The 18,707-nt window shown below is 41.2% G+C and overlaps 1 protein-coding gene across 5 annotated transcripts in view; it reads left to right on the top strand.

Annotated features, from left to right (window-relative positions):
- TGFB2 (transforming growth factor beta 2) overlaps nt 1-18,707 on the top strand; it is a 101,071-nt gene that overhangs the window by 7,830 nt on the left and 74,534 nt on the right. For 3 of the 5 annotated variants that reach the window (XR_637774.4, XM_009187193.4, XM_031655661.1), the window contains one exon: nt 13,871-13,954. The exons of the other annotated variants lie outside the window; for them this stretch is intronic. Coding sequence is in view for 2 of the 3 variants with exons in the window: in XM_009187193.4 (XP_009185457.1) it covers nt 13,871-13,954 (84 nt within the window). In the remaining variant the exon portion in view is untranslated. The remainder of the gene's footprint in view (nt 1-13,870; nt 13,955-18,707) is intronic. 5 annotated transcript variants of the gene reach the window in all.

The following is an 18,707-nucleotide window of genomic DNA, read 5'->3' as shown; positions in this document are numbered from 1 at the left end:
AAGTTTTCTATCTGGGGTGGAGCCAAGGAGATATTAGGAAAGAAAGTTCATTAATTAGTCCAGAACCATTGAGACAAACAAGGAGTTGAGTCAGTTTGCTTTCTCTAGCACGTGCATTGGTTCTACTGGTATTTGGGCAGAGCGGAGAGTATGTTATGTAGAACCTGAATAGCTCATCTTTCAATGTTTATATGCAAGAGGTCTAATAAACTCCCAGTGCTTTTATAACACAGAAAGGAGCTCTGATCTCATTACTGAATAGGTGTGGAGAGAGCAAGTAACCCAAGAGGGCATTAGTTCTTTGTTCTCTCAAACACACTTCAGTCTGAGGAGCTGAGATGGTCCAACCTGGGGTCATGGTCATCAACAAACTGGAAAAATTTCTAGATTATTAGGAGGATTTCAGAGTATGGCATTTAACATCAATGTGTGGATTCTCCTCTCCATTTCACCCCAGCCACCAAATAAATGAAAACCTCCGATACATCCAGGATAAATAAAATATGCTGCCAGTTTTCATACAAAGAAAACAGGCTTTAAAAAGTCTGTATTCTGTGTGGAAGTTTAGGAGCAGAAAGCCATATTAATAGCAGGTTCGATACTACTGTGCAAGGACTGGATAATTTTATAGAAAATAGGTTAACTGATTTTCCAGCACTTTCTAGTTATACTGGAATATAGCAAACCTTTCCAAAAAAGAAAAAAGAAAAAAACGTATTTTTAAAAAGCAAATTGAAAGTACAGTATTGGCTTATATACTAGCTTTCCCTCTTTAGGACTTTTCTGCCTAACTTTTAACTCAGCTGTCACTGAAGTGGCTGTGGGGAGGGAGTGTGCCTGCCATTCCTTGCAGTGAATCTGGCGAGGGTCATAAGCCCCAGAGATGAAGGCATGGGAAAGATCACTGGTTCATTTTTTACCACCAACTTATTAGCGTTCAGGGAGTGACTTCAGCTCAAGTATTACAAATATGCTCTAATTATACTCAATGAGCTATATATCATTACAGATTGCTGATAGCCCTTTGTGGGACATTTTATAAAGTTCAGACTACATATTTTTAGCAATGTGGAGATTTAAAAGTAAAAATATAAGAGATATTGTATATGCCCTCAGGCATATTTTGTCTTAAATATTATCCTTGGCCAAGTGTACTATATAAATACAGTAAATATGAATAGAACTGGCCAGGTGCCAATCTCCTAGGATGAATTTTAGTCAAGAATGTATTTATGGGCTATAAATAATACTGTGTCAACATTTAAAGAAGGAGTCTGATTAGTTTTGAATTTATTCGTATTGATCTTTTCACGTGCTGTTAGTTTAAGACTCAAAGTGGAGTTATGCTAAGGTTTACCGATAGTTTGCCCACTGGGAATTAGTGGACCTCTAGTAGTTTAACAATCCATTTGAAGTTCGAGGCACATCTATTCGAAAGATGCTGCACAAGATTTTAGAAACTTAGAAACGGTGATTCAGTTATACACAGGAAGAATTCAAATAATTGACATGTAAAAATCTGTAGAGAGTTGGACAATCAAAAAGAGGAAGAGACACAAAGTTTCATTGTCTTTCTTTTCTCTCCCCTTTTCACTGTAACCAGTCAGCACATGTTGTGATTCTAACCCTGGTGATTTCGTACTGCCGCCATCCCCCAACCTCTACTCCCACTGGAACATTTGGCAATGTCCAGAGACACTTTGGGTTGTCATGACTAGAGGTGGAGGGGTGCTACTGCTATTTAGTGGGTCAGCCAGGGATGTTTCTAACCATCCTATAATGCAAAAGGCAATGCCCCCTCCCAACACCAAAGAATTATCCTGGCCACCATGTCAGTAATGCCCCTGTTGAGGAGCCCTGGTATTTGTTTGGGGTTACTGAATTCTGTTAACAGTACCATTTAGAAAATAATAACAAAAATAAAATATCTTTATGATCAAAGGATATTCAAATGAGAATACTGAATAGGAGGATAGTCAGACACTTATCTTAATTAAATGGAGTGTGGATTAGACCATTGTATATGGTATGTACTTTATTTTTTGTGGTCTTAAATTAGAGACATCAAAACTTCCCATTTATTTAGCTTAAATGATGGTGTTGAGCTATCCATTACTAGCTTCAGTCAGCAGCAGTGTGATGTTAGAACAGAGAAAAAAGAAGTGAGGTATTATCATGGATTCTCCTTGCAAGGGAAATAAGCAGTTTGTGTTAATAAAGAGTGGAATCTCCAAGCTAGGCAACGGAAGAAAGTAAATAATCATCTCGATTTATTCTACCATTTTGAAGTAGGTACACTGAAAATATACAGCCTGAAAAATCACAATGAGATTTCCTTTGTAGTTGTTTCACATGAATGTTAAACATTTAACATGAAGCAATCTCCTTTTCTATTTCCTCTGTAATTTTCCAAGTTAAATTGTGGAATGTAGAATGAATACCAATGACACTATGGTTTTGGGGAATGTGACTTAGGATTCAATTCATGAATATGTCTTTCTATATACAAGTTGCTGGTCTGTTGGCCGGTTGCCCAATGAAGGGAAATGTTAGCCATTGCTGGAACATAGTGGTATTTTTGCTTTATGTAGTAAGCATTTTTACTATTTTATTTTTTAGGATTCCCTGTGTGTGTGTTTGTATGTGGGTGTAAGAGAAACAGAAAGAAAAAGGAGCATATCAAAGACAGACTTGAACTCCTTGACTTCCAGAATGATTGAGTTATTAATACACAACAGACCAAACTTTAATTCTCCCTTTTTTATTGCATCGTTGCTTGTACTAACTCTAGTGCCTAATTGTGGTTACATTTAAGTTAGGCCACATGCTCCTCCTTCAGGATTTCCTCTTTTTTTACTTTTCAAAGACTAGAAAAACCTCTCAAAGAAGTATACTATTTATAACTAAAGCAGTTGGGTTGTCTGTGTTGCCAAGTGAGGCCAGCCAGCTTTATGCCTCTCCTGAGAAGACCCCACCCGATGAAAGAGGGGCTTTGCAGAGGTTGAGGGGCAGGTGGGGACCTCTCCACCTCACAGAAGGAAGGGGTTGGGGGAGGCCACTGTGTCTCCACAGCAACCCCTGTGGTCTACTCGAGGAGTTGCACTTTTTGAATGACGACTTCTCCCTGGAGAAAAGATGGTGATGTAACCTAGTCGCAGCATCTTTCATATAAAGATATGAAAGAATGACAGATCATTTTTCCTAGAGGAAACTGAGATGTGAAAAAAGGGCTAATGACTCACTGTTGAACCCACATCACATCTGGGTTAGAACCAAGGAGGTCACTGACTTGTAGTCCTTTGCCCAGAGATTACAACACACTTTAGGCTGCATATTTAGAAGGTTCGAGAAATTAGAGTGGAGGCTCCTGGACCTGGGAGAAGTGTGCAGGGTCACCACTGGAGTGGAACTCTGGCCCACTGCCACTCCAGCCCGCCTCCCCCTGCCCATCACCCACTTCACCCCGCCCTGTTATAGGTTCAGGAGTAAGGTGAGCAGCGAGCAAGAGACTGCATGGAAGAGCTCTGGAAATAGCCCTTTCCGCTATCTTGATGTAGCATTTCCGGTACTGATGGGCTCCCGGAGAGAGGATTTGGATTTGCCCTATATGCTTGCTCTATTTAGGCAGCGCTTCTGCTCAAGGGTGTATTCCATTTTGCAGATTCTGCACAGCTTGATGAAATGTGGCTCTGCAAGATAAACAAATGTCCATTGTCGTTTTGAAGGCATATATGTGCTTTCATTTTAAAAGATATCCTTTAAACAATGATAGTTTTTAACCTGGGAATTCAATGTTCTCCAGGTATTTTATTTTAGATTTAATAATATTTTAGGGAATTCTTTGATGGGTTTGTTTAGACTGAAAAGTTTGCTTCTGTAATTTGTTTAGAATAAATTTGCATCATGCTACAACCACAAGCTGCTTTTGATGGTTGGTTGTTTTGTTTCTTTTCTAAGCGCTGATATCCAGAACTGGGTGTTTAACTGTACCACACTCTCACCACTACCTTACTTCCTGAATTGGCTTGGTGGTCTTGACTCGGAATAAAACTGCCCCTTGGCCTTTTCCCCATCATCTCCTAATTGCCTTCTTTTCCTTCACTGTGAGGGAATGTCTGCATGCATGGGTGGTCGAGTGCTCACACATCATATGCCCTGAGTTTGTGGGAGATAGCACCCCCTTTACTTAACCAGGCCTCAGTTTCTTCCCTTGTAAAGATGAAGAAAGTAACACTCGCCTTCTAGGATTGTAAAGGATTGGTGATGACATATGTGAAGAAACACCGAGTGCAGCTGCTTCTGGCATGGAGTAGGCCTTCTTTGCCTGGTAGCAATTCTCTGAGTCTCCAATGCCTTTCACTTTAGGATGTACTGTTATTTTATGTGCCGCTAAGAAAAAAATATCACTCCAGTGAACATGCCATTGATTTTAAGAGAGCGTCTGGATTTTAGAGAGATGAAAATATGATTATAAGCAATGCCTCGGACACCCCTTCCATTAACCTGGGATGTCTTGGAACCTCCAGCTCATTCTTTCCTTTGCGATAGTTCCACTCAGTGGATCTCTTTCCTTTGCTCACTCAGATTGTTCCTTAGGTGGCCTCTGCCACTTCAGGGCAGGGATGGGATGGGGCTGGAAACACAGCACATAGGGTTGGTAATTCACCATGTCTGGCACTATCTAGTTCTCCTATGAGAAGGCCTTCAAGTCTAACTTACCTGTATTCTTACAGAACTTAGCATATTGTGTTTGATCAAGGAATGTTTGACCAATGAATGAGCATTTCCTTTAGAGAATAAGATTGAACTACAGGAAGAAGAAGAATCTGTGAGTTCAAAGAGGTGTCAGGGTCAGGAGATGTGGAGAGATGAAATGTTCTGACCTTCATTATCAGGGAAAATGTGTCTGATGGGTCATGTCGCTATGCTAAAGAGCACAGGGCTTCTCATAACCATATCTTTTCTGTTTCTAACTCTCAGATAATAATGAAGGTGGTAATAATGATGATTAAAGCTAACCTTTATTGAGGACTTCTTATAGGCGAAGCATAGCTAACCTTTATTAAAGACTTATAGGCCAAGCATAGTTTTAAATATTTTACATATATGTACTCTTTAATACTCACAAGCAATCCTATGCAGTTAATACTCATATTGTCCTATTGACAGCTGAGGAAATGGAAATAGCTATTTCTATTAGTGATGTGTTATGGAAATTAGACTTTCAGCCACCACAGGTAATAGAAGACCTAATACAGAGCCCAGGAAATAGAGAACATGACCTTTCTTGCCATCTTGATAAATGATGTAATACATCCATGAGAGAATGGTGACTCTCCTCTGTTAACAAGAATTACATTCACAAGCTCTGAGAAAATATACCTGTGAAGCACACAACCTAGGCTTTTTTTTTCTTGCATCTAACACATTCAACTTTTATTTCTGCACTTAATTGATACAAAAAGTATGATTTATTAAGCCTTTGGTTGTTTCTGTTTGTTTGTTTGTGAGACAGAGCCTTGATCCGTCACCCAGGCTGGAGTGCAGTGACACGATCTCAGCTTACTGCAACCTCCGCCTCCCGGGTCCAAGCGATTCTCCTGCCTCAGCCTCCCAAGTAGCTGGGATTACAGGCATGCGCCACCATGCCCAGCTAATTTTTGTATTTTTAGTCAAGATGGGATTTCACCATGTTGGCCAGGCTGGTCTCGAACTCTTGATCTCAAGTGATCTGCCCACCTCGGTTTCCCAAAGTGCTGGGATTATAGGCCTGAGCCACCACGCCCAGCCTTGGTTTTGTTTTTGAACTGCAATCATTTTCCTCACAAAAATTTTGATAAATTTTATTGATCGGGCACTCCTATTTATTGATAGGGCATTCCTATTTCAGAGAATTAATTTATTTGAGAAGGTAAGATGATGTACAATGAATGTGGACTTTGGAGCTAGACAGACCCATTAAATAAAGAAAGGAGAATAAATAAAAGGGAATTGTACCAAAGGAATCTCAGAGGCTGAAAGGGAAGCGGTAACATCAAAGACAAGAAATCCTACTCCAGGCCTGTGGCAATTGTTAAAGAGTGGTCCTGTTTTGGTTAGCAACTTGGCTCTCTCCAGTGCAAGTTATTAAAATTGCCTCATTGATATTTAAGTTGCTTCCTACTGAATTCAGATCTTGGGTCTGCAGTTGTTGGCTTTGCAGCTGGATTTGCAACCCCTTCACTTAGCCCAGCCTCAGTTTCCTCATTTGTAAAGAAGAACATTGACTTTCTAGGGGTAGTAAAGGATGATGTGTGTGAAAAAGCACCTGGTGCAGCTGCTTCTGGCCTTCTTTGCACAGCAGCTAGTATTCATCCAATCTCATTGACTTCAAAATGCACCACTATTTCATGTGCCACTAACAAAGAAATATCACTTCCCATTTAACTGTTAGTTATGACATTAACTAAATATCACTGCCAATTAACTTAGCCATTGATTACAAGAGAGAATCTGGATTTTAGAGATAATAGAATATGCAAAATATATAGAATCAGTGAAATCACATAAATGCTTGTGAAATGAAAGAATAGCGGTCTGTGTGCACATGGTATAGAGTGCTGTAGCAGGAGTACATGGAAAATGAAATTAAGTGGAGGCATGACATCTGCCCTCAGAAACGTTTTCTAGTTAATGAATGTTAGGAGCCCATCTGTGGAATCAAGAACAGGAGATCCACATAGTATATACTCTTCCCAGCCAGAGGCTTGGAATCAAAATTTTTTTGTTTTTATTTTATTTTTGACATCTCAAGATTTGCCATTTGTTTCACAGGGTATATAAAATTTTAGGGGATTTTTTTTTTTTTTTTTGAGGCAGTCTCACTCTGTTGCCCAGGCTGGAGTAAGTGGCACAGACATGACTCACTGAAGCCGCCATCTCCTGGGCTCTAGTGATCCTCCTGTCTCAGCCTCTAGAATAGCTGGGACCACAGGCATGCACCACCATGCCTGGCTAATTTTTTCAATTTTTTGTAGAGTCAGGGTCTCCTCATGTTGCTCAGGCTGGTCTTGAACTCTTAAAGTGCTGGGATCACAGATGTAAGCCATCACACCCAACCGGGAAAAATTGTTTAAACTCTTTGAACTGATCTCTGAAGGTGCATATGAGTCACATAGTACTTGCCTGTTTGTTTTTCTGGATCCCAAAGTCCAAAATCAAAGAACAGAGGGGATGTTGCCTATAAAAGGCTGACATACAGGCGGGACTTCTGTGTAATGCACTTCTGGGGCTGATTTCGCTTCTTCTCACAGGTGCCTTGTCTCTCATCACCTCCACCAGTTGAAAAGAAGCCAGGACATTTGGAGTCAAGGCTGTGGCAGGTCAGGCAGCTGTGGTTACACTCACGTAGACCTCATTTCACCTCTGCAACCAAGCACTGGCCACAGCCGCCTCTTAGCTGTCAGACAATTCATTTTAAAGGAGGCTTTAGCAATAGTATGACATTATAGTGTAGAAATCTAAAAAAGGAAGCCTGGTGCAGTGGCTCACACCCGTAATCCCAGCACTTTGGGAGGCCGAGATGGGTGGATCACCTGGGTCAGGAGTTTGAAACCAGTCTGGCCAATATGGTGAAACCCCATCTCTACTTAAAATACAAAAATTAGCCGGGCATGGTGGCAGGCACCTATTATTCCAGCTACTCAGGAGGCTGAGGCAGGAGAGAATTGCTTGAACCTGGGAGGAAGAGGTTGCAGTGAGCCGAGATCGTGCCACTACACTCCAGCCTGGGAGACAAGAGCTAGACTTCATCTGAAAAAAAAAGAAATCTCAAAGAGGAAGCTGGATGAGATGAAGGGGAGGGGCTGGCCAACAGTCACTGCAGAGGGTTTGAGGAGTAGAAATGATATCAGAGAGGGGAAGCCACACTAAGGCCTTGGATAGTTATTCACAGTGCAACATGTTCTCTCAGTGCGTTAGCATCCTGGCTTTCCTGGGGCAACCCAGTAACACCACTTCACTGGTGTGGAAAAACATTGCTGTCCAAGAGGAACTGAATTCACTGGCTTTAGTGTCTGTTAGGAGGGAAAGCCTCATCGTGCTGAGAAAGCGATCCTTCCTGGGCCAGGACCATCCCTTCATTCTCTCAAATGAAGGCTTGGATTTGTTACTGCCTGATAAGTCAGAAATGTTTGGCTTAGATGTTCTCTTAACCACAATGACTTGAGGAACTTAAGGCAAATGGAAAATGCTTCCTGGATATTGTGAAGTCCAAACCTTCTGGAAATAGTTTGAATGCATTTCCATCCCTCCACAGGCAGCTGTTTTTCTCTCACACTAGCGTGTTCCACTAACGTGTCACTGTCCCTCAGGCCTTCCAAGCTACCTATATGTCAGTAATTATGAAACAGGTTATTTCTGAAGAAGAGACGCTGCGTTTCTGAAGAAAAAGTCACGAAGCAGCTATTTAAGAATAACGCTGGTCTTTCAGAGTTGTTGTTTCAGGAAGTACTGTAGCATCTTTTCGGTCTTCTGAAAGAAAAAGAAAAACGTTGTGACTGTGACTTTGGCTCGGTTCATTTTCCTTTTCTTATCTAACCCACACCACACTGATAAATACCACATCTGTCTTGACAAGCTAGTTTGCAAATAACTATTCATTCATAATTTTAGACTGTTGTAAAAATCCTTATTTGTTACTTCATCTTGTGAGCAAGAATGCAAAATTTGGTTTTGAGAAAGATACTAAAATGACCGCAAGTCCACTGGTCTTTGCAAATCTCTATCTGAAAAAGATGACTGTGTACTTTTTAGTGGGTTTTCAGAGCACTAAAATATTTATTGTTGCCAAAACATAAATGGGAATTTTCTGGGAAATATAATTTAATTTTAAAGTTTTGGATTCATTCCAGTGTTGGTAATGTCAATGCTTCTTAGACCAAGTTTATCAGGGATTTTTCTGTTTACACCAGATGTAGCAATAACTTCGTCATTTCTTCTATTTAGGTTTTAAAAAATATGATCATTTATTTCCCTATCTATTGGCTTAATCTCATTTTCACTTATTTTCACTTTTGCTTTGACATCTTATGGCAATATGACTGAAGTTGTTTCTATTTCCTTTATAGTGAACTCTTTTTTGTTATTTTTTTTTGAGACAGAGTCTCACTCTGTCACTCAGGCTGGAGTGCAGTGGTGCGATCTCAGCTCACTGCAAGCTCTGTCTCCTGGGTTCATGCCATTTTCCTGCCTTGGCCTCCCGAGCAGCTGGGATTACAGGCACCCGCCGCCATGCCCAGCTAATTTTTTTTGGTAGAGACGGGATTTCAACATGTTAGCCAGGATGGTCTCGATCTCCTGACCTCGTGATCTGCCCACCTTGGCCTCCCAAAATGCTGGGATTACAGGCGTGAGCCACCCTGCCCGGCAGTGACCTCTTGTAATAAAACCGCTGGCTTAGAAACTCCAAAAAAGTGTCAATGACTTATTCTGATTCTACTTTAGAAGGAGAAAGAAACAATCACAGACCGAGGACTTTTCTGTGCAAAGGATGGGTGGTTTGGTCAAGGAACAGTCCCCCCGGAGGTCAGTCAGGGCTTTCTGTGGGAAAACATTTCTACATTCAAGTTCATCCTTGGCATTTTGGGCTCTGCAGGTTAAAGAGAGGGAGACAGAGAAAGGAGTGCTCCAAACCTTCTGACTCCTACCTGGAAGTAGCCAAGCAGAAGCAAAGTTGAATAATAGCCATGACCTCAGGCTCTGAAGCAACAAGTTCCACCTTCAGATGTGTCTGTTAAACTTCACCACCCTGGGTTGCTTGTACCTGTCTTCACTGTTTTCTATCTGAGATATCTTGAGGCATTTTTAAAACATTAAGTTGTTTTGAATAATAATTTAGTCACTCATTTGTATCTCTTCATAGTATTAAGCCTTAGGTTATTATGTGTGTTAACTCCAGTCACTGATCAGATCGCTAAGTCCTGAACTGCCACAGTTCCACCTACTAAACTTACACTTTTCTTCTATGTAGAATGAGGTGACTTGTCCTGGAGAGAGAGGTATTTCAGAAGAATTCCACTGTCAGAAAATATCACCATCAATAATGAAACTATGTGTAAAGTCATGTCTAATTTATTAACTGTCACAAGTACTCAGATTATAGAAAGAGGGTCTTGATCCAAGCTGACCCTGAAGTGTTATACATTTGGATCAGTTTTCCCTTTCTCAGTAACATTTGCTGAGAATTCTCTAAGAGTAGAAACTCATTGTAGTTCAGTGTTGGGAAGAATAATTGTACCTACTTACAGAGTTGCTATATCACAAGAGAGATGCATTGTTTGTTTGTGTGGAGAGGCTGGAGGGATTAGGGCAGGAGTTTATTTGATAGGGAGTTTAGTTGTACATTTGTAAGACATCTAATTTTGCTTAAGATACCATTGCAGTAAGAATGGTTTATCTCTATCCTATAGACACTCACACTACACAAAACCACTACCTACTCAGAACAAATAGCCCTTATGAGGGAATAATTTTTCCTTGATTCACCTGATTGGATTATTTTGAGGTCAAATGAGGTTTTTTGAAAGGCCTTGCTAACCTGTAAGGCACAATAACCTGTACCAGGGTTCTCAAATTTTACCATGCAAAATAATTACTGATGTACCTTTATAAGTGTAGATTTCCAAACCTTTGTCACCCACCCCAATTCAGATTATAATTCATTCATTTTAAGGTGGGCTCCAGAAACCTGCATCTCGATAAGAAGGCTAGGTAATTTTTGTGCAGTTAGTTCAGAAACATACTCTGGAAACACTGTGTATTTTTGTTTTGTTGCTTTATTTCTTAGCTGTGTCATCGCAGGCAAAAATAAACCCCAACATTTTTATAGTTAATTAACTTCATAGTCATTTAATTACATTGTAAATTACCCATGCAAAGTTTTAAATCTAGGACTCTTTCTATTTTATGACTTGTGTTACTCATAGTCCCCCATCATAAATTAGTGAGTGCCTGTGTTCTTCTAAAAATATTATGTTTCTCACATGGACACAGTGAGGGGAACAACACACACTGGGATCTGTCGGTGGGGAGTGGGGAGGGAGAGCATCAGGATTAATTGCTAATGCATGCAGGGCTTAATACCTAGGTGATGGGGTTGATAGGTGCATGGTACACATTTACTTTTGTTGCAAACCTGCACGTCCTGCACATGGATCCCAGAACTTAAAATAAAATAAAATAAAATTTCAAATAAAAAAGTTATGTTTGTAAGACTATACATGCCTGAGATTTTGAGAATTGTTTATATTTCTTTGTTACAAAGCCTTTTTGCATATATCCAAAGCCTCACTGTTCTAAACAGAGTGTATCCATACCTCAGTGCTGCTTCAATGATGTAGATTATTGAAAACTGATTTTTTTTTTTCTTTTTTTGAGATGGAATCTTACTCTGTCGCCCAGAATGGAGTGCAGTGGTGTGATCTTGGCTTACTGCAACCTCTGCCTCCTGGGTTCAAGCAATTCTTCTGCCTCAGTCTCCTGAGTAACTGGGACTACAGGCACATGGCACCACACCCAGTTCATTTTTGTATTTTTAGTAGAGAGGGAGTTTCACCATATTGGCCAGGCTGGTCTCGAACTCCTGACCTCGTGATCTGCCCGCCTCGGCCTCCCAAAGTGCTGGGATTACAGGTGTGAGCCACCGTGCCCGGCCTGAAAACTGATTATTTTAAAACTAAGGTTTGCTTTCTGTGGACTGAACAATTATTAGCATCCTTACATCTCTATCTCATTCATGGTCTTAACCTCTAAGGCATTGGATCAGCACTGGAGCTCCCTGTCCTCCCGCCTTGCTTAAAAACAAAAAAGAAAGGAAAGAAAAGAAGGGATTTTAGTACTGCTTTATAGCGAGTGAAAGTAAACCAAAGGTGCATGCTTGAGAACTGCAGGCTGGAAACTGCAAGTGACAATAATTACCTCACGTTATTCCCACACAGACTTCCTATGACCTGGATGACCTTGGGATCTGAATTCTGTTTAATAGAATTGTCCCTCTTCTGCACCACGGCGTACACTGGCCTGAAGAAGGTGCTGTTTCCCAGGAAAAGCACTTAAATCCCCCCAAGAAATGCATAGGGCCATAGTTTCGAAGAAAAAGTATTGCTAACCAAGTGACTTACTCTGCATATTCTGCCTTTCTCTGGTTGTATTCTTTGAGATTTTTATTTAAGATAACTTTCAGCATATCTTTTTAAAGGTCAGATATGAATGAGAAAACTTTGTTTGACTTGTTAATCTTGTGACAAACAGTTTATATGCAGTGTAGCTTCCTGTCTTTGCTGACTGGTTATTTGAGGGAATTTTCTTCCTGTAAGACTGTGGAGAAGCCTCTAAAAATAAACAGCATGGTTTCTTATTGGTGGGAACATGTGTGAGCAGATGTCAGCTGGAAGCAGCATATGGTGGCAACATGATAGCAGTATGTGCTTATAGAATCCCCACTGTTGGGTCTCCGTCTTCCATGCCACACTGGCCAGTCAGAGCCCCATATCTCAGTTCAAAAGTGTTCCACCTAGAAGGTGTAATCCACACATTTGTGAAAAATCTGCCACTGGGATCTTGATAGTGGGCTGAATATTGGACATGGTAAGTTCCAGAGTATGGAAAAAGTCCCTGTTATCCATTTAAAAATTGAGTGATAAGAGGCACACATATAGAAAAAAAAAATAAAAATAAAAATCAAGAGAAGAGTCCACAAAGCCTTTGTCTTGTGTTGAAAGAAGTTTTCAAGTCAGGTCTGAATAGTGGCAGTGTTACTTCTAGAAGACGTGCCCTATAAAAATGGAAGGTGCAGGGACTCAATGCATGTAAGGAGCCAGGAAAGAATGACATTCATGCCAGGTCCTAAAAGGCAGTCAGAGCTTCCTTTGTCACACAAGTTTGACAACTGCTCATATTCCTTGACCACCGTTTATTTGTCAGTCTGTTTTAAATATATCATCTCATTTCAAGTTTATAAAAACCCTCAGGGGTAGGGTTATGTCTGCCTCATCTTACAGACTTCTCCATGGATTCACAGGAAATCAGTGACAGAACAGGGGTTTGAATTCACATCTTCTTCTGCAAAAATTCTATATTTTTATTGACCCTACTACCAACAGAAAAACTTTTGAACACTCAGCAATATTTTCTCTTCAATTGGAGGTATTTTGGGGGGAGAGAGGATGTGCTTTCTTTTCTGAGAATATGGTGGACAAAATACAAATTGGGTTGCTGTTACTTTAGAGAAAGCGAAGTTCAAATTTTCCGGATGTAATAACTATCGTAGAAGATGTGTTTAGTCCATTTCAGAGAGCTCTAGCTTTTTAAACTGTAGGTAAGTAGCCCCAAACCAATATTCACTTGTAATTTTGACTGACTCAAGAAGGAATTTTCACATGCAGCTTAGAAATGATGACAGGTGGTTTTAAGAACACTGAATCTAGGCCAGCCAAATGAAAACCAAAGTTTTATTCGTAATAGGTAGGCTGTCTTTTGTCAAAGGAGGTCAAAGCCTTTCTTATTCATCTTTAATATAAATCAAGGTATTTATTTTACCGTTTCAGTTGTAAATTGTATGCTGTTATTTTAACATTAGAACATGCTAAAGGGAAAACTGAATTCAGGAGTCTGACTGCTGGTTAAGGGATGCCAGAAGATCTGGGACTAGAATCTGGAATCCTCCTTAGATCTTCAGTGTCTAATCCCCTGGCCCCAGGTAGCAGGGACCTTATATCTGGGGAAATGATAAGAATATTCAATGAGTCCCTCTTCTACTTGAATCTTTGTATAGTTCTGTGCCAGGCATCTCTTCAGTAAAATAGCTAATGACTGTGCTTTTTAAAACTCCTAGCTGTCTGCCCAGTTGTTACAACACCCTCTGGCTCAGTGGGCAGCTTGTGCTCCAGACAGTCCCAGGTGCTCTGTGGGTACCTTGGTGAGTACACTTGTCTGCTTTATTCCTCGTTTGACATAGTTATATCAAATCCATCTTTAGTGTTTGTCTTCTGTGGGGAACTTGCCAGAGGCAAGATGAGATTCTGAAATGTAGTCTTGTAGTTAAGTGATCACTAAGGTGCCTAGAATTTTTTTTTAGTAAGAGTTTACGTGAGAAAAACTGATGAATAACTTTGAAGTAGTACAATGACTATATTTCAGCATGTAAAAGAATGACTTGTGGGGATGAGATCTGTGTTCTAGGGGTCACAGAGTGATTTGTCATACACCTTTCCTGATCCCCATGGAGGCCACTTTCTGGAGGGTTGGACAGCATGGCCTGAATGTCAAGAGGATGTTCTTTTTTAATATCTTATTTGTATCCGTGTTCTTGTTCTTGACACGTAGTAGTTGCTCAATTAATGCTTCTTGTCCTGAACCAAAGTTGAAAGGAGATTTTCTCTCCTTTAAGGTTCTAGAGCAAGCTTGTCCAACTCTCGGCCTGCATGCAGCCCAGGATGGCCTTGAATGCGGCCCAACACAAATTTGTACACTTTCTTAAGAAATTATGGTGGTTTTTTTTTTTTGCAATTGTTTTAAAGCTTATCAGCTATCATTGGTGTTGGTCTATTTTATGTGTGGCCCAAGACAATTCTTCTTTCTCCAGTGTGGCCCAGGGAAGCCGAAAGATTGGATGCCCCTGCTCTAGAGGGAGACCTGTGGGGGAGTTACACTGCTGATTATCTGTGGCCTTTGTACTGACATGTCTGGGTTGCATGAGGAAATGGATTGTCGTGGGTAAGGCCCTCAGCTAACGGGACCTGTGAGCTTACCACTTGCTCAAACCGCTTAACCCTGACCCTCAGAGCAGATGCAAGCTCCCCAGAGCCAGCACCAGGTGTTAGGCTGAGGGGTACAAAAGCCAGAGGTCTTCACCCCTTTCTCATTGGGAACACTGATTAATTCAGCCATTTATTGAATGCTTACTATATACTGGACAAGGAGTCCACAGCAAAGAATAGAGCTTGGGCGATCCCGACACTCAAGGAATTCAGTGGCTAAAGTTATCCCTGAACCATGCTCAGGAAAAAAGGAAACAGACTTGCAATCGTGGCATTGGTTCACTGCATATTTTTGAGGCCCTGAGAAGGTTTGGATTATGTTGATTCTAAATGTGGGTGGAGGTCCCGGCTAGAGACAAAAGAAATGTTTTTATTATCCTAGGAAAAGCCTAGGTCACTCACTGGATACCCTATTCTGCAATGTATCATGCCTACACATTGTTGCTTAGAAATCAGTATAGTTTATTTACAGTGGCCTAAGCTGGGGTTTCTTCAAAAAGAACTCATTCTGTTGAGAATATACATTGATTTTAGTACATAAAGCCTCAAAATGGCTAGAAGCTGCAATGTGAATAAAAAGAGTGAAAAGTTTAATCATGCCTTTAAAGCTCCCTTTTGTGAGTCATTATGTTTTGTTTTTATACTCTAAATTCTAATTTTATTTCACTAGCTAAACCAAGGAGTTAAACATCTGACTCCCCTCTCCCCCCCTGCCCCCCACTGGCTATTTGGAAAGGAAAACGGGAGGGAATGAGAGAAGGAAAACATTTGTTGAATACCCACTATGTCCCTGGTACTTAAGACACATCATCCTAATTTTCCCCACATTGGTTGGTCAGGGAGGGCCGGAATGATGATCCCCATTTTTTAGGAAATTGTGGTTTGGAGAGGTAAACACCTTGTCTTTGGTCACAGAGCTGGCTAGTGACAGAGCCAAAATCTGAATTCAGGTCTGGCCTGGATGCCACCATACCACAGAGACCCCAGACTTTTCCCCCTTTCTTTGGCTTTTCCTTTGGAATCCTGTCCTGTTAATTTTGTAACTTTCTTGCCTACTACTTGGGACTAATTTCCTTTTCATCTTTTCCTCCCATAGTAAACAAAGTGAGAGGCCTACCCTGGTGTTTTGGGCAGTTTTTCTTCTCAGACACTCCTCACTTGGGGTTATTTTCGGTCACTTAATTTCTGCGAGCTTCTCTCTTCCTTTGGTGAAAAAACATTGGAAACCCACCCTGCTCCTCAGCGAGTCAGGGAAAATCAGGAGTGTCTGAGGGTGTGGAAGGGGAGATGGGGCGCAAGCTCCACATAGATTCCCATACAGTGGGAGGCTTTTCCACTTTGCCCAGCACGCAGGCTCTGGAAGAACCCTGCAGACCCCTTTCAGACCTTCATGCAAGGCTGCTGAGCAGTGGGGCTCTGCATTTTTTTTGTCTCTGTTCTTAGAAATAGTAATTGAGTAAAAATGTAAGTGAGCGTATGCCAGGGGGCAGGCATCCAGGGTCAGGGTGAATTTCTCCATGCTGAGTGTGATTCTGAACACTCGTTAAGTGAAGTTGGCCTGTGCCAAGCAGCTCCAGGGCCATCCCTGTCACCTTGCGTGAACCGCCTCTCCATTCCAAGGAGATGTTGGGAGCGGCTGAAGGGAGCGTGAGGCCTGTGGCGCCTCTTGCTTTTCTCACTCTCTAACCTGGGTGTTGTTGATAACGACGTGTTCTGACACTGACAATTGGACTGGCAGCTCTGATGCTGCATCAGCTTTAAATTAAATACCCTGGAGGAGAAAATAGTCCATGCTCCTCACAGCTCATGTGACTGCAAAATAATTTTTCTCTTTTCAAGCTTATTATCCCCAGTAATATTGGTTAAGATGCGGTTAGCTTGCCTAAAGGTTTTTTCCTATTAAGACATAACAGTAGAGATAAGTTTCTCTATGAAGGAATGGATTAATAGTCATGAAGGCAAATATAATTTTTTTTTTAAAAGTATTTACTGAGTAAGAGGCTTTTAAGTAACTTGGTTAAGATTTAAAGGTGGTGTTTCTCTCTCTCTCTCTCTCTCTTTTTTAGAGACAGAGACAAGGTCTTTCTCTCTGTAGTCCAGGCTGGAGTGTGATAGCATGATTATAGCTCACTGTAACCTCTAACTCCTGGGCTCAAGCAATCCTCCCACCCCAGTCTCCTGAGTAGCTAGGACTACAAGTGTGCACCACCACACTGGCTAATTAAAAAAAAAAAAAAAATTTTTTTTTTTTTCAGAGATGGGGTCTTATTATATTACCTAGGCTGGGCTCAAACTTCTGACCTCATGCAATCCTCCTGCCTCAGCCTTCTGAAGTGCAGGGATTATAAGACATGAGCCACTGTGCCTGACCTGAAGTGGTGTTTCTTAAAGTGTGATCTGCATTTCTGTCTCCTGGGACATCCACTAGATTCCTTGGCCCCATTTCAGAGCTGCCGAGTCAGAATCACTGGGGTGGGTGGAGCTGAGAACTCTGCACATTTTAAACAGGCACTGCAGGTGCTTCTGACCTCACTAAAGTTTGCAGCTGCTCAAGTCAAAGGATGCTCTGATTATGCACATCTGTTTACTCAGTCCTACCACATGGATGGATTCAGATCCAGTGGACTCTCTGTTTGATCAGCTGGTCCTTCAAGTGTGACCCTGAACCTACAGCCCCTGTGGAGTTTTTGCCATGTGCTTTTCATTTTCCCAAATGCATGCAAATATTGAGGTAGTTATTAATAGTATCACACATACCCTCTGCTCACTGTTCTTCACAGAGGAACGAGTATGCAAGGAAGTAAATTAATCATGTGGGTGGATGTTGGATGCCTAGTTTGGAAGTTATGTATGGGAGTGAATTTCTGCACTCAAATGCCTTCAACTGGGCAACTGTGGAGTGGGGGAAGGGACTTTCAAAGCTAGTGTTTAATGCATAAGTGACACATATCATGTATAAGATAATGTGTAATTCCCCGAGGTAGCATTTGGCCAAAGCGCTGCTGACCTCTTGATGGCCTGAATCCTGTTCTGAGACATTCCATGGGGTAAGGACCTAGCAAACAATGGAATGTAAACTTTACTATCTCAGCCAAACTCAGCTTTGGGTAACTGCAGGGTTCTCTTTCCAAATGGTGTTTTGTTCAACCAGAGGCATTACAGCAGGCAAGAATCTTACCAACCTATTAAGAAGCAAAGTTAATGATAAATCACCTGGTATTTTCTTTGTGCAACCCTGTGCTTCCTGGTATTCTGATGTTTTTGAACCACCTAATACTTTGAAGCCAACTGTACAGTACGCATATTCTATAACTACTGTAGATTTTTTGGCTATTGAACTATTTACAGAAATATCCAGTTCTCGTATGTGGTCTGCATCACTAAATAGCCCACATCGCTATTGAAGTGTGAGAAGAATGACATGATAGTATTCATTTTACTTCCCGCATAAGTCTTCAGTTAAAAGAGCTGTACATTAACTACAAATATAGATATAATTTTAAGATAAATGTCAAATGCATATAGAGACCATTGGAAGAGAAAGGTGAAGAGAGGACATTCATTTTTTTCTTCTTCTTTTTGAGATGGAGTCTCGCTCCTCACTTTGTCGCCAGGCTAGAAGGCAGTGGCCCATCTCAGCTTACTGCAACCTCCGCCTCCTGGGTTCAAGCAATTCTCCTGCCTCAGCCTCCTGAGTAGCTGGGACTACAGGTGCATGCCACCACGCCCAGCTAATTTTTGTATTTTTAGTAATGACAGGGTTTCATCATCTTGGCCAGGATGGTATCAATCACTTGACTTTGTGATCCGCCCGCCTCTGCCTCCCAAAGTGCCGGAATCACAGGCATAAGCCACCGTGCCTGGCCAAAGAGAGGACATTCTTATGATATATTAGTTCATTCAACTGTATTT

Source organism: Papio anubis, chromosome 1, assembly GCF_008728515.1.
Source record: "Papio anubis isolate 15944 chromosome 1, Panubis1.0, whole genome shotgun sequence".
Classification (NCBI taxonomy): Eukaryota; Metazoa; Chordata; class Mammalia; order Primates; family Cercopithecidae; genus Papio; species Papio anubis.
The sequence above is the reverse complement of the archived record's forward strand: the minus strand, read 5'-3'. Positions and strand labels throughout refer to the sequence as shown.